The sequence below is a fragment of the Lepidochelys olivacea genome (genome assembly GCF_965140295.1).
Source record: "Lepidochelys olivacea isolate rLepOli2 genome assembly, chromosome: 27".
Taxonomy (NCBI): domain Eukaryota; kingdom Metazoa; phylum Chordata; order Testudines; family Cheloniidae; genus Lepidochelys; species Lepidochelys olivacea.
Window position 1 is genome coordinate 5,834,326 of NC_140437.1, and position 14,638 is coordinate 5,848,963.

The 14,638-nt window shown below is 50.9% G+C and overlaps 1 protein-coding gene across 1 annotated transcript; it reads left to right on the plus strand.

The window, feature by feature from the left end:
• Window positions 1-1,713: 1,713 nt before the first annotated feature.
• Window positions 1,714-13,292, plus strand: CCDC43 (coiled-coil domain containing 43). Its single transcript, XM_084615738.1, has 5 exons — window positions 1,714-1,942; window positions 3,843-3,930; window positions 8,052-8,187; window positions 9,183-9,241; window positions 11,620-13,292. Exons 1-5 carry the CDS (start codon window positions 1,754-1,756, stop codon window positions 11,805-11,807), a joined length of 660 nt encoding a protein of 219 aa, XP_084471864.1. The 5' UTR covers window positions 1,714-1,753; the 3' UTR covers window positions 11,808-13,292.
• Window positions 13,293-14,638: the final 1,346 nt, after the last annotated feature.

Here is a 14,638-nt window from a genome sequence, read left to right on the forward strand (position 1 = left end):
CATGAAAGTTGCAATTCTTCAACAAAAAAAATTCAAATCCAGACTCCAGCGAGAAACTGTTGAATGGGAATTCGTTTGCAAATTGGATACAATTAACTTAGGCTTGAATAGAGACTGGGAGTGGCTAAGTCATTATGCAAGGTAACCCATTTTCCCTTGTTTTTTCCTAACCACCCCCCCCACCAGACGTTTTTGTTAAACCCTGGATTTGTGCTGAAAATGGCCCACCTTGATTATCCTACACATTGTAAGGAGAGTGATCACTTTAGATAGGCTATTGCCAGCAGGTGGGTGGGGTGGAGGGAGGTATTTTTTCATGATTTGTGTGTATAAAAGATCTTCTACACTTTCCACAGTATGCATCCGATGAAGTGAGCTGCAGCTCACGAAAGCTTATGCTCAAATAAATTGGTTAGTCTCTAAGGTGCCACAAGTCCTCCTTTTCTTTCCACAGGAAGGAATTCCCAAGTGCCCCTTCCTTCAATGGGGGTTTTGCACTTGGGTGGTGGCAGCATCTACCCATCCAAGGTCAGAGAAAACCTGTAACCTTGGGAGTTTAATACAAGCCTGGAGTGGCCAGTATTAATTTTTAGAATCCTTGTGGGCCCCACCTTCTGCACTCGGAAGTGCCAGAGTGGGGAATTCGCCTTCACATTGTCCGTCCAGCCAGCTGTCTAGCGAGCCAGCCGTGTGTCTGTCCCTCTGTCCATCCCCGCCCAGGCAGCCCTCTAGCGAACCAGCAGTGTGTCTGTCCGTGCTCCCCCCCCCGGGGCAGCCGTGTGTCTGTCCGTGCCCCCCCCCCGGGCAGCCGTGTGTCTGTCCGTGCCCCCCCCCCCGGGCAGCCGTGTGTCTGTCCGTGCCCGCCCCCCCGGGCAGCCGTGTGTCTGTCCGTGCCCCCCCCCCCCGGCAGCCGTGTGTCTGTCCGTGCACCCCCCCCCGGCAGCCGTGTGTCTGTCCGTGCCCCCCCCCGGCAGCCGTGTGTCTGTCCGTGTTCCCCCCCCCGGCAGCCGTGTGTCTGTCCGTGCTCCCCCCCCCGGCAGCCGTGTGTCTGTCCGTGCTCCCCCCCCCCGGCAGCCGTGTGTCTGTCCGGCCCCCCCCCCCGGCAGCCGTGTGTCTGTCCGTGCCCCCCCCCCGGCAGCCGTGTGTCTGTCCGGCCCCCCCCCGGCAGCCGTGTGTCTGTCCGTGTTCCCCCCCCCGGCAGCCGTGTGTCTGTCCGTGCCCCCCCCCCCGGGCAGCCGTGTGTCTGTCCGTGTTCCCCCCCCCGGCAGCCGTGTGTCTGTCCGTGTTCCCCCCCTCGGCAGCCGTGTGTCTGTCCGTGTTCCCCCCCCCCGGCAGCCGTGTGTCTGTCCGGCCCCACCCCCGGCAGCCGTGTGTCTGTCCGTGCCCCCCCCCCCCCCCGGCAGCCGTGTGTCTGTCTGCCCCCCCCCCCCCGGCAGCCGTGTGTCTGTCTGCCCCCCCCCCCCCGGCAGCCGTGTGTCTGTCCGTGTTCCCCCCCCCGGGCAGCCGTGTGTCTGTCCGTGCCCCCCCCCGGGCAGCCGTGTGTCTGCCCCTGTGCCGGGCAGGTCGGGCTCCAGGCGCGAGGACACCAGCAGTTTGGCCCAAGCGGCTGCCGTAGTCTGGGCGAGGGTGGGGGGGTGCTAAAGCTCCCGTGAGCCTCCTGTGCCCAAGGCTGCGCATGCCCGAGCCCCTGCGCATGGGCAGAGAGGGCCCCTCGGCGGCCCGCGTGTGGCGCCTTCGACCCGCCCGCTCCAAGATGGCGGCGCCCAGCGGCGGGGAGGCGGCGGCCGGGCCGGGCGGCTTCGAGCCGTGGCTGGCGGGGCGGCTGGACGCGCTGGGGCTGGACCGGGCTGTCTACGCCACCTACATCCAGGGGCTGCTCCGGGAGGAGGAGAGCGACGAGGAGCGGCTGGACGCGCTGCGCGGGGTCCTGGCCGCCTGCCTGGTGAGGAGGCGGCGAGGCCGGGTCCTTCCCCGACCGCTGGGGGCTGGGAGCGATGGGGGCCGGGGGCTGGGAGGACTTATTCCCCCCCGACCACTGGGGGGGGCTGGAACCGGGGGGGCAGCTCACCCCCCCCCGCCCAGTGTCTTCTGCGTGTTAGTTCCTCCCTGGATCCGACCCCCGCAGGGCTTGAGACCCCGGGGGATGTTAACCCCCAGCCCTGATGCCCGAAGACCCTGAAGGCATCCCCACGTGACCTCTGAATTGCCTCACTTGTGTTGATACCGTACCCCAGTCCTGGGGTCCATCCTCTTGATGATTATTAATCCCCATCCCCACCATCCTTTTTCTTGTACTTCTGTCTCTGGGCTCTGGTCCTCTGTCTGTTAAACCCTGACTCTTTTCAAATCCCCTGGTAGGGTTACATCCTGGGACCCATGTGGCTATTCTGTGTCTTGTTATTATCTCCCTGACGTTGCCCTCTCTGGATATACCCTGGGACTTTCCTTCCCGCTCCCCTGATACTCTCTTCCTGTGGCTGGTTTGCTTTGTCCCATGGGAAGAGCTTAGTCCTGATTGACCTCTCTGTTTTTTCCGAGGCTCCATGCAGTTGTCTGTTTAGAAGGCTGGATGCTCTAGGTTTTGCAATTCTGCTCATTTACCAGCTTATATAGGGTTAAATTGCCTTTGATTCTGAGTCAGATAACATGGTATTGTAATAGGCCCTTAAAACTACATAAAAAAAAATATGGTCTGTCATAATCATCTGTCCACTGAGAAACACTCAAGATCTAACTATTTGACTGATGAATATATCTGTTTCTGAACTTCAGGGTCGTTAGCCAGTGAGTCTGGTGAGCTGCCAGATGAGATTCCTGTAGACCAGAGGTCAGCAAACCTATGGCAAGCGTGCCAAACATGGCATGCGAGCCAATTTTTAATGGCACGCTCTGCCTGCTGGACCTGGGCAGACAGCAGCGTGCCACTAAAAATCCTGCCTGGCCCGGCCCGCTCTTTTCTGCCCCCCGCCCACTGCGCTCTCCTTGCAGAGCAGGCAATCTTCCCCCTCCCCCCACCTCTTCCCCCAGCGTGCGGGGTTCCTGCCCCTCCACCTCTCCTTCCCTGCGGCCCATTAGCTGACAGCCCTTGCTACGGAGGGGGAGAGGGAAAAGCAGAGCTGCAGTGCCTCTCTCTGCTCCAGGGACCTTGGGGAAGGGGGTGGAATCAGGGCATAGCCCCTCCAGCCCCCTGCCATGAGCCGCTCACCATGGGAAGCAGCTCTCAGCTGGGTTATGCCACACAGCGCATCTGGTGCCAACGCTAATGCTGCCACCAGGGGAGCTGAAGTGGCGGAAACAGTAGTGGGATGTTTTAAGCAAAAAGTCCCTGTGACGCTCCTTTAGGGGCTCCCTTTCAGAACAGCGCTCAGGCTGCCTGTTGGTGGGAGACTTCTGCCTTGCTGCTGCCCGTCTTGTGCCCGCTCTGCACTGCAGCCAGAGGGTACCTCTCGCTAGGGCTATGAACCCAGCACACCTTGCCAGCGCTAAAGAAAGAAAAATACCAGCACAGCATCTCCTGAAATGCTGCCAAGTGATCAAAACCTTTGTGCTGATATTTGTGTGGGGATTACGTGAATGTACACCTGAAGGCTGTCATAGATATTTAAACTACGTAAGGGCCTTGGAAAACTTCTCCGTGTTGGCCAAAAGTATGTGTGTGATCCCCAGTTCAACAAAGAATTTAAGAACTGCTTATAGCCTATTAACTCTTCATGCTACACTTAAATCTCTACTTCAGGCTTGGCTCTTGCTGTTCTTATTCTTTAGGAGTCTTTTATTCATGCTGATTTTAAAGCAGACTGACTTTCAGTGCAGAAACTGAACATCTCTGTTTTTCTTACTAGGAAGAAGATCTGTTGCCAGATGTCTGCAGGGAAATAGTCGTAAAGTGGTCTGAAGCGCAGAATGTTGGTGTAACAGAAAAGAAAGCAGGTAGTGTTGACGCTTCGCATGTCTTAGTCAAACAGCACGTGTAAGACAAGGGACGAGACGAGAATCTTGCACCTAAAACTGCCTAGCTTTGTTAGCAGTAAACGCTGTGATTATTAATCTGGTTGCAAATCTCATTTACTATTCATTGGCATTGCTGCATTTTTGCCTTTCACTCTCTGCTTAGAACGGTTGGTTGGTTTTACCGCTGCTGTTTGGGTTCATAGTCCTGTAGGGGGAAGAGAGTACTACTTCTGTTAGATTGTGTAAAACCTCCCTTCACAGAAATCTACAGCTTGGGCTACACTTGGGTTTCCATAGGTGCTCAGCCCTGGACCATGCAACCTGCCTTGGAAGGGTTTACTTCTCTTTGCTTCTTTAAAGAAAGATGTAACTAAATTTTACTGGCATAACTATGTGGTTAGGGGTATGATCGGTATCAAAATGCTTATACCAGTATAGTTGATTCCTCAAACTGTCATAAACTGTATTGGGATAAGCACTTTTATACTGGTATAGATGTTTAACAAGCACCTTCATGCTTTTGCCCACGTTGCCCCTCATGTCTGGGAGGAGCGCCACGAAACATCCACAAAGCTACCTCATTATCCTCTTTCAAATCCCGCCTTAAAACTCCTTTGCTGTGATGTTTACAGAAAATTTGAGAATAGTTAAGCAGCTGGTTTGGTGAGATCACAGCCCATCATGAGGACCAGTATTGTGTCAGTGTTTTCTTGTGCTCCCCCTTTCTGTATCCATCTATTATTTCTTGTTTTATACTTAGATTTTAAGCACTTTGAGGGAGAGTCGTTTTTGTTCTGTGTCTGTACAGCACCAAGCATGGTGGGGTCCTGCTCTGTGACAGACAACACAAATAACTACTCCTGGGGGAAATTCTAAACCAAAAAATTAAAAATTCTGCACACAATATTTTAAAATTTGTCAGAATAACACCATATAATCAAACCAGTTTCAATTATTTTTGATCATTTATTTCAGAATACCTGTCAGCAAGTATGTCTGTAACAATACAGACAACAAAAAAGATTCAGGAAATGCTTTTTGACAAATAGATTCCTTACTAGGCATATTAATACAATACTCTGAGTAATAATTCATTTAAACTACAATACAGAACTGTATTTCCAGCACCACTCAGAAGCAGTTCAAAGGCTTGGGGGACTCAGGGGTAATGGAGGGGCTGAGGGAAAGGGAAGTAATTGCTGGGAAGGAGCTTTTGGTGTGGACTCAGTTTTCTCAGAAGAGGTAGGACTAAAGGTCACCTGGCCAGAGGCCCCAGTCACAGGGTGAGGCAGGGCCACAACGGCTGTCGGCAGGGGCGCCGGAGGAGAGCTGCTACAGTACCCCCAGCTGTGAGAGGGCATGCCTACAGTCAGGAGACTTCCCCACGTGGCTTCTTGGCATCCAGTAGGATATCCTCAAACAGTTCCTAGGTTTCCCACTTCGATGTTCCCAGGGAATTGTCGACAGCTGCTTTAAGCTTTGGAAATTTGGCCTGTTGGACGTTCCAGGTACACGTATTGCTGCTTGGTGCCATCTTCTCTTTGCACAAAGCAAATGGAACCAGATCACAATCACTGAGGCAACTGCTAATTTTTAGGCCAGCGGCTAACTTTGCTGTCTGTCTCTGGCTGGGTCTGGTATTGTACATTCCTTCCAGCACAGTCTGTCTTTGTTTTGCATTTTTTTCTTAGTTCACATTTCAACAGGCTGCAGTCAACTTTGGTCAACATGATACGGGTAACAGTGCTCCCCTAAGAGCCCATTATGTAAATCAGAGTATTAACAGGGCTTTTCAGCTGTAGATCTCAAAGCACCTCTCAAAGGCGAGTGTCATTTTGACAGGGTGCTCCATTCACCACTCGACGACGCCACCTCCTGGCAGTTCGGAGGATTTGCTGCACCAGGCCCACGCACTGTGCTGTGGCTGCTCCCTGTCTCTCTCTCTGCAGCCCTTCTCTAGTTCCGGGAGCTGCTGTCTCCTCTTCATGACGCGGCCCTCCAGCCAGGTCACTAAGTGGCTTGGCCTTCTGGGGTAGAGTCCTTCAAAGCCTTTCTGCCCAAGTGGCGTTAGGCAATCCCATGCCCGCCACACTGACTCTGTCACTCCTGCAGTGACCCAGACAGTCTGCTAGTTCGCTGTTCCAAGCAGTACCACTTGGCAGCGGGTGGCAAGGAACCTACGCCCACCTTCTGCTCTGGGTTCCAGGCCAGGGCCCTGTAGCAAGCAGTCCAGGTCTGCAGCTTCCCGAACCTTTCTGCTCGCACTCCTGGGCTACTTCCTACCCTGCTTCCACTCATTCTAGTCAGACTCCAAGGGTCTGCTAGGTCTCAGATTCCTCTCCCCCCTTCCCTCAGGGAGAGTGACTCACTCTTCACCCTGCAGCCTTCTCTCTGGTGCCATCTCTTGGCTTTATGTAAACCCTGCCTGTTCCTCAAAGATGAGCTCGCTTCCAATTAGCGGCCTCCTCTCCTCTGCTGCTTATTTGGCTGATTGGGCCCACTCGGCCTAATTCAGCTCTCTCAGGGCCAGTGTGGGGAGCACACCATCACAGTCATTAACCCCATTTTACAACTAGCACAATCGAGGTACAGAGAAGTGGCTTCCCCAGCATCAAAGAGCCTTGCACAGTTGTCATGAAATCCGGCCAACCCAGGCCTCAGATGTGGATGGAAAAACGTACTGCTATCTTGTTCATCAGATAAAGTAAATGACACTCTGGGGACAAGGGATTGTTACAAGACACATGCTGGCTTATGACTAAATCAGAAACTTCCTTCTCTTTACCATCTCTGCTGTGAACGATACAGGGGTCTGAAACATCGTGAACTGGTTAGATCTCCCATGCAATAGCCTGTCTTCTGACTGGATCAACAAGAGCTTTATTTTCCAGACCATGTCTCTGATGTGGACATTCAGAATGTAGGTAGCAATATATATTTGTACTTTGAAGAACCATCAGGATTTATTGCACTTAGATCCTTATTTTCTTCTTGGCTTTCTAAATCTCTTAACTCTGAGATCGATATCTTTGGAAAAATGCACCTCTTCTGCTGGCCTTTGCCTGGTATTAAGAAGCTGACAGTAAAATTGACTATAAACAAAGGACTGACTTAACTTTTACTGTCTAACTTGAGACAAATGGGGGGGGAGGGGGAGCATAAATAGCATTCGGTGATATGGATTTTTAGAAGTCTTTCAGTTAATAACCTACCATGATAGCAATGCAGGTAAAGAAACTTGTTTACAGGCATGATTGTTAGCTTAAGTGTGCCTTTAAACTGCAAGGGAGAGACCAAGAGCAGAATGGATTTTATTAACTAAATCTTATTAATTTACAAGGATAAATTCCACTAAAATAGTTCTTTGAAGTGGGATTGATTTATGCTGAATGAAGCCATTTGTGTGATCGGGCCACAACTGGTATTACTAGAACACGAAGCTCTGTGTTTCGGTAGTCTTTAAGTTCCTTACACTGAGGCTGAAATCAAGATCTTGTGAAATAAGGAAATTAACGAGCAGTGAACTTCCGCTCTTCCCCCAGGAGTATTGGGTGCCCACGTATACACGCAGAAGGGGGAACGCTTTCTTTTGAGCCAAAGGTGGTCGGTCTAACCAGATTGCGAGGGTCTGAGCCATTTCCTCGAGCAGCCAGTGGCTTGGATGCCTCAGCTCTGAAATAACCCAACTCCCTTGAGCCACAAGTTCAAATCTCAGCAGGGTCCAGCTCTGCCCTTCGTTTTCTGAAGCACACAGCTAGAGTTCCACACCTTACTTGCTGGGTTACAGGTTTAATGTCCAACCTGTCTGCTCTGTGGGAACACTGAAGATCCCATGGCAATTTCTGTAAGAGGAGGAATTTCATTGGCCAAAACTCCCCCCCGCCCACGTGTGCTGGTTGACTATTGTGCTCCTCCCCAGAGTTGGCTGCATTTCAGTTGTGCTATGTGTGTGAAGCATTGTGACTGAAAGGCTTTGCAGACAGACACGCCAGCCATCGCCTGTTGAGAAAAGGCACACGGCCTCTATCTGGCCATGTCGGACGCCAGCTGCTGACAGTAGTGGAAGCACTCATTAATGCCCTGATTTCTCTCCTTCCCAGATGAGATCCAGGCAATTGCCAGCATGATCGAAAAGCAGGCCCAGATCGTCGTGAAGCCAAAGAAGGTTTCCCAGGACGAGAAGCTGAGGAAAGCTGCCCTCCTGGCCCAGTATGCCAATGTAACAGACGAGGAGGAATATCCTTTCCCTGCCACAAGTCCCATGTTGCGAGTGTGCTGGCCACCTTCCCAGGCTGCTTTTGAGGGCGAAAGTTTAAATCTGCCTCCCGTGGCTTTCTTGCCCCTTCGGATTTTAGTTAGTGACCTAGAACCACTCAAGCCCCCTTCTATTCTGATGTAGCTGGTTTGGCAGGAGTTGTATCGCTCAGTGTTCTGTGCAGCACAGTCTGAATGAGCCGGGGAAGCAAATCAAAGGCGGGGAACTGTTACTATGGGAAACTGTTTCGTTTTTCTGTCACTAGTTTTCCTAATAGTAACATCCTACGTCCTGCTAGATCAAAGCAGAGCAGATCATTGGTCCATTGAACTTGATTCCTTGCCTCTGGCAGCAGCTACTCCCTGAGGTTTTGGAGGAGGGTGTAAAAAGGGCTCTAATGTGCCTAGCTAATTGTGCAATGCAGGTTTGGGTAGCAGTGGGGAGAGATTTCCTGCCCCCCCGCTTTGCACTGACTTTGGCATCCACCACCTCCACCCCAGGCCCCAGCAACAATATGGGCTGGGCCGCTGCCTGCAATAGCGTGTGAGATCTGTTCATGGAAGCCATTTCCAGGAATAGAATGGGCTGGTCACAGCAGTTTGCTCAGCTAATGTGTCGTATGCAGCCTTCGCTTTCTGCAGAAGACTGTCAAGCGGCTCCTCTGCCAGGAGTGAATAGGTGGGGCTCTTCGTGTGGGCGGAGGGCAGGCTTTCCTGTGGAGAGCTGGGTGTATTAAAATAAAGGGACTCTTACGTGGCGTTAGAGCTGAGGAAAAGGAGTTCGGACTCCTGGGTTCCATTCCTCACTCTACGAGACACTGAGCAAGTCCCTTGATCAGTCTGTGCCCCAGCCTCTGGCACCTCACCAGTTTTGTTGAAAGAATGAATGTCACATGTGTTTTGAGATCCTGGGACAAAGGAGAGACTTGAGGTGCAAAGTTTCATAGATAGTCTCCAAGTTTCCTTAGTTCTCTCACTGGAGCAGACGAACAGGATGGATCCACTGCAGCAGCACTAACGATTGGATCAGAAAAATGTATCCTTTTAAAATCCCAGCTCGCTAGCCACAGGGGCTTTTCTGGAAGAACTGTAAGTTCTGCATTGAATTTCCCTTTGTCCTGTCTCTGAGCTGACACTAGGTGCTGGGTTTGGCTTGTTAAACTTGAAGCGTGGTGTTTCCAGAAGTGCCCTGTGTCAGCCTGACTTTGCTCCCATGAAGTCCAAGGTAAATCTGCTGATTTCAGTGGGGGCAGAGTTGGGCCAATACTAAACACTCTCAAAAAACTTAGGGTGGGGTTTTCAGAGAGGACAGAAGCAATTGGTGTGACTCCTCCATAACCAGTGGGACAGCTGGAATTCTAGTTCTACCCTCCACATCCACAATGTCAAACTCCACCTAGCTGTGTTTACAGTTAGAGAGCCAATTAATCAAGTTATCAAGGGGCAACTGCTGCTCAAAACTCATGTGTTAAGAAGTTAAAAGTATCCTGCTCTCGGCTCTGCATAGCCATGGCTGTAAATCACACCATGTGCTGGGACTCATGTTCCAGCGGCGAGGTGAAATAACATAGGCCTTTGCACTGTGTAAGATACAAAGGGAAGTGAGTTTAAAGGTGACTTGCCATGGAACAACACAGCATCGGTGCCCTCACCTGCTTCCTGATGTATAAAAATCTGAAAGTTACCATTCGCCCACTGTTGGGTTTTGTTACCTTGGAAATGCAGCTCTTCCCTGCATACCCAAGAGGAATGACTTCTTCAGATCATTACCCTCTTAGTAACCACATTTCACTTAAGCATCCAGCACTCATGGGGATGGAGGGGCACTCCTTGACAGATTCAGCTCCCCACTTCAGTTACACAAGGAGAGAGCCCAAGCCACGCCTGGGGCAGGCTCACAACTGATGCAAATCATCCGAGCTCCTTTGAAGTCAGTGGAGCTGATTTACCCCAGCTGAGGATCTGCCCCTGTTGGGAGGTGCTTGTACAACTCTGCACAATGCTTTGTACTGCTATCTTTCGATGTGTTTAGAAACAACCTGGTTAGTGGTACAAAGCTTCTGGCGTGGGTAAAGTTATATGGTTAGTCACAGTTGTACGCTAGGCCAGGATGAGACCTCTATATGGCTATCACTATGCCCACGGAAGGGGGTCGTACCACTTTACCTATTTATTTAGATTTTAAAATAATTAAAATGCTGCTTTTCCAAGGCTTTGCCCTAACGTTAACAGACAGTACATAAAAATCCCATCAGCTGCCACAGGTACTGGCCACCTGTCACCATCTCAGTTTTTAAGATGTAGTGTTAAGGGTACAGACCCTGGGCAGTCCAGCTCTTAGTATCTCAAAGCAACACATGCTTTTCCAGAAAAAGAGGGGTGTAACCAGATTGCCATTCCTGATTGTTCTAATGTAAAAACCAAGCAGCACCTCCCTTGCTCTGCCCTCTGCCCCAAACTTTCAGGCTTGCGTCATAAAGAAGCAAAAGCCAAGGGCACAAATCCATTCCCTCCCTTTGCACATCACCTGTAGCAGAAGCCATGGCTACTAGTATGTGAGCGCTGGTTACTCAGCGGAGCAGAGTCCTGATCAGGTGAATGGGGCATGACAAGTCTGAGCAGCGTGGGCAGCCAGGTTCCATGTGCCGCTAGATGGGAGCCACCAGGGCTTAGGGAGGCAAATCCTCTTCACCCCGGCCACAGCAAAGCAGTAGCCCCTGATGGCAGTGCCATGGATGTGGTTCAGCAAGGCAGGAGAGATTCTGGGGCCCTGAGCAGGGGGCATAAAAAGTCGCTGTCCATAGCATCACCACACCCTAGCACACAGGGGTTTGGGGGGGCCCAGGAGTGGGGCTGGTGGAACTGCTGGCTAGTCCCCTCACCCCATGAAACTGTAGTGCAGGAGCCAGGAAGGCTGTTCATGGTCACAGCTGTGAAAAACCACTGCTCAGCAATCTGAGGGAGAATCTCTTCCTTGGCCCTTATGGCAGCCCTCTGCGAGTGGCCAAGGGGCTCTGGGGGTGCACTGGGCTAGCATTTGGCAGACTGTGAAGTGAGAGAATCTCTGAAGAGCAGCTTCCATACATGCTGCTTTCCTAGGCCCACAGCAGTGGAGCACAGCTTAGCTGCATGTAGCACCTGGATGGAGAAGCCACCTTTAAATTTCTGCTTTTTATTGGGGTCCACTGCAAAGCAGACATGGAGAGAGTGCAGTGTGGACATGGTAAAGGAAAGCTGCAATATTAGGTGCTACTGGAAAGTGTGAGGGGTGGGTCTGGAATAAGGCAGCCCCCACTACAGCCTGCATGCACTGACTTCTACACACCAGTTTATATACACCCATGGGGAGAGAGCCCAGGGACCTACATGAGCCCAGCCAAAGCATGTCCTTCATCCTCCTTACCTTGAAACCAGCGCTGTTCCGTAACACAAATGTGGAGGGTGTCTTAAACGCGAGGAAGCTGGAGAGAGATTCTCTGCGGGACGAGTCCCAGAAGAAAAAAGAGCAAGACAAACACCAGCGAGAGAAGGACAAGCTAGCCAAGCAGGAGCGGAAGGAGAAGGAGAAGAAGAGGACACAGAAGGGCGAGCGGAAGCGATAGCTGGGATTTTTCCTTTTGGACTCCTTCAAAGGATAGAATAAATTATGCATAGGGGGTGTTTTAAAGAAAACAGAAACTCTGGGCAGGTGGCTGGCACGTGGGTCTTGGAAGCATTTTCCCTTTTGTTTACACGGCAAAAAAACAAAAACTGCAAACGCTGAAATGCAAAATGTGCCATGTGCTTGTGGTGTCACGTGTGCTGGTCAGTTGTGGTGGCCAGTGTCTGTACCAAAGACCTGTGAAGTGGCTGCACTAGGCTTTAAAATGTCATATTTTACCTTTGACCACTGAAATACAGGGGGGGGCTGTTGGAGGAGCTTAAACTTCTGCCTCCTCTTATTGCCCCAGGACCCGCAGGAAAGTCGTGCCGCTGGGGGTGAGCGTAAGCAAAGCCCCATTTCCAAGGCATGGCCTGGGGCCTTTGATACTGAGGCTGAGCTGCTATCAGGTGGGTGTGTATTGTTTGACTAGCCTGAGCAAATGGCCTTTTCTTGGACAGTGAAGAGTCTGTGATTTCCTCCTCAGTGGGGGTGAAGGCAAGGGTTTGTGCCTGAGCTGGGAGCAGGTCACATTTATTGCCCCAAGACTGAGAAGTAAAGCCCCAGGGAATGTAGGGCTAAGAAACAGGCTGGAAAAGGTGATAACTGGAGCAATTGCCTATGGGCTCGTTCTGATCCTGTTTCACACAAGAGGGCCCCTGTCCTGGGGAAGTGCCCTTGTCCCGTCTAGGTTATACTAAGCAGCACTAGAAACATTCTGCATTTTAACATCACCATAAGCCTTGATGCTGGTAAGCTGAAGATCAGTTGTTGTCTCGGGACTGTGTGGGAGGCTGTTGTGCGGGTTGAAAAAAGTCTCATGGGGTTTGTCTGTCCTAGGACTTTTTTTCTTAAAATTTCCTACAGTTGCTAGCACCACTGGGTGTTCCGGAATACACTGGGTGCTGATCCTCTACCCCAGTGTTGCCTAACTCTGCTCGGAGCAGCTCCAGAAAGAATGGTGGTTACAATGCTGCTGGCCTGTCAGCCCCGTGTCTCTTCTAGCACTCCCACTGGTGGAGCTGTGGCAGTAGACCAGCCGTGGGGCTGTTTCTGCTGACAAGTTAATGGCTGGTGATCAGTGGCTTTCAGCCTTTTCCCCTGAAAAGCTTATCAGGCTCCTGCAAAGATGCACAACTTAGGTGTCCTAAACTGTGTTTGTAGGTGGTCAGAGACTTGCTTTATTTTTCAAGTGGCATGGGAAGACCTAACAATGTGCATCCGCCCTGGCACCTGCAGTCTATATTCCTTGTTGGGTCAGCATGTGCTACCCTTGCAAACCTCTTTCCTTTGTGACAACTAGGCAGCTACTGTTCCTCACTGAATGCTTTCCGCACAAATCTGATTAAAGGGTCGTGTTTTCTGTTCAGCTAACTGCTGGGAGTGTGACTCTCCACCTGCGTTACCTTTTCACTCAGACAATAAAATGGTGCTTGGCTGAGATTAAGGAATGTTTTACTTTTTCCTGGCTCCATTCCCCTAGAACCAGAGCACTACAGCAAATAAGTGTGAACATCTTCCACATTACACCCACTCTCCCTCAAACAAAACAATGTTTGCTGCTGCTTCTGATTTCTTCTAAAATATCTAAAGCATTTTAAAACATATTATATGCTGCAGAGTGTAGGTAGGTACAATGAAAAATAATTTGCATATTTTAGTTACTGTACTGCATATGGTCTAGCTTCACCCCCACGGTATCATAGATGAACTCAATGGATTTATATCATGGGCGAGTTTGGCACGTTTTATAAATCTCATCTCAGTGTAAACTGGAGTAAGTTCACTACAGTCAGGGGTCTCTCACTAGTGTTGGTGGAGCTAATTGCTCCCCCTAGCACCAAGTGTATCATGTGAACATGATGAAACCCTATTATGATTGAGACTCTGGCTGTGCGCAGGTGTGGTGGAGGGAGAGAATCCCCTAATAGATCTGTGAGCAGAAACAGGAGCCTGCCCTCCACAGGCCTCTCTGCTCACTGAACCCCCACACAGCAAGCAGAGATCAGAGGGGGGCTACAGGCTTTTTTGAGTAAGTGTGGCCAGACCGCACTTGCTGTCTACAAGGTGGAACCCTGGCCCCAATAAAAAGTTCACCCTTCAGGGTTACTGGGAGAGCAGCCCAGAGCCTGGAGAAAGGAGTCACTGACATGCAGGAGTTGGGGGTGATTCTAATGATCAAATAATCCAGAGGTGTCCCGTGTTGTTCTAAGGCCTAAGAAGGAAGGGTACATTGGATTGTATGTGGATTACAGAAAGCTAAATATTATCACAGTGTCTGATGTGTACCCTATGCCTAGAATGGACAAGCTGGGAGGGGCCCCAATTCCTGACCACAGTTGACCTCATTAACAGTTAGTGGCAGATGCCTTTGGACTTGGATGCCAGGCTCAAATTGGCATATACCACCCATTTGTACCACGGGCATGTACCTGTTCCTGGTCTTTTTGGCTTCAAGGGGGCCCTAGCTTCCTGCCAGAGGCTGGTAGATCAGTTAGTTGATGGACTGGGGGGATTTGCCGTGTCATATATGCATATTTGTACTTTCAGTCAGATCTGTAACAAGCCCATGACCCACATAAGGCGGGTGCTTCACAACACTCTGACAGCAGGCCTGACTGTAAAAGTAGAGAAATGCAAGGTGGGGATGGCAGAAGTAGGCTCTCAGCCATAGATTGGGGAGGCGGCTGCATAAAACCGGACCCTGCCAAAGCAGAGGCTAAGAATTGGCCCCTGCCCCAGACAAGAAAACAGGCATAATCCTTTATTGGATGGCAGGATATTAGTGATGGT

What these genes read in the sequence shown, in the direction of transcription:
- CCDC43 (XM_084615738.1), top strand. Translation starts at nt 1,754, where the DNA reads ATGGCGGCGCCCAGCGGCGGGGAGGCGGCGGCCGGGCCGGGCGGCTTC. An exon ending in TGTAACAGAAAAGAAAGCAG is followed by an intron (nt 3,931 to 8,051) that starts GTAGTGTTGACG and finishes TCTCCTTCCCAG; the next exon opens with ATGAGATCCAGGCAATTGCC. An exon ending in AATGTAACAGACGAGGAGGA is followed by an intron (nt 8,188 to 9,182) that starts ATATCCTTTCCC and finishes TAGTTCTCTCAC; the next exon opens with TGGAGCAGACGAACAGGATG.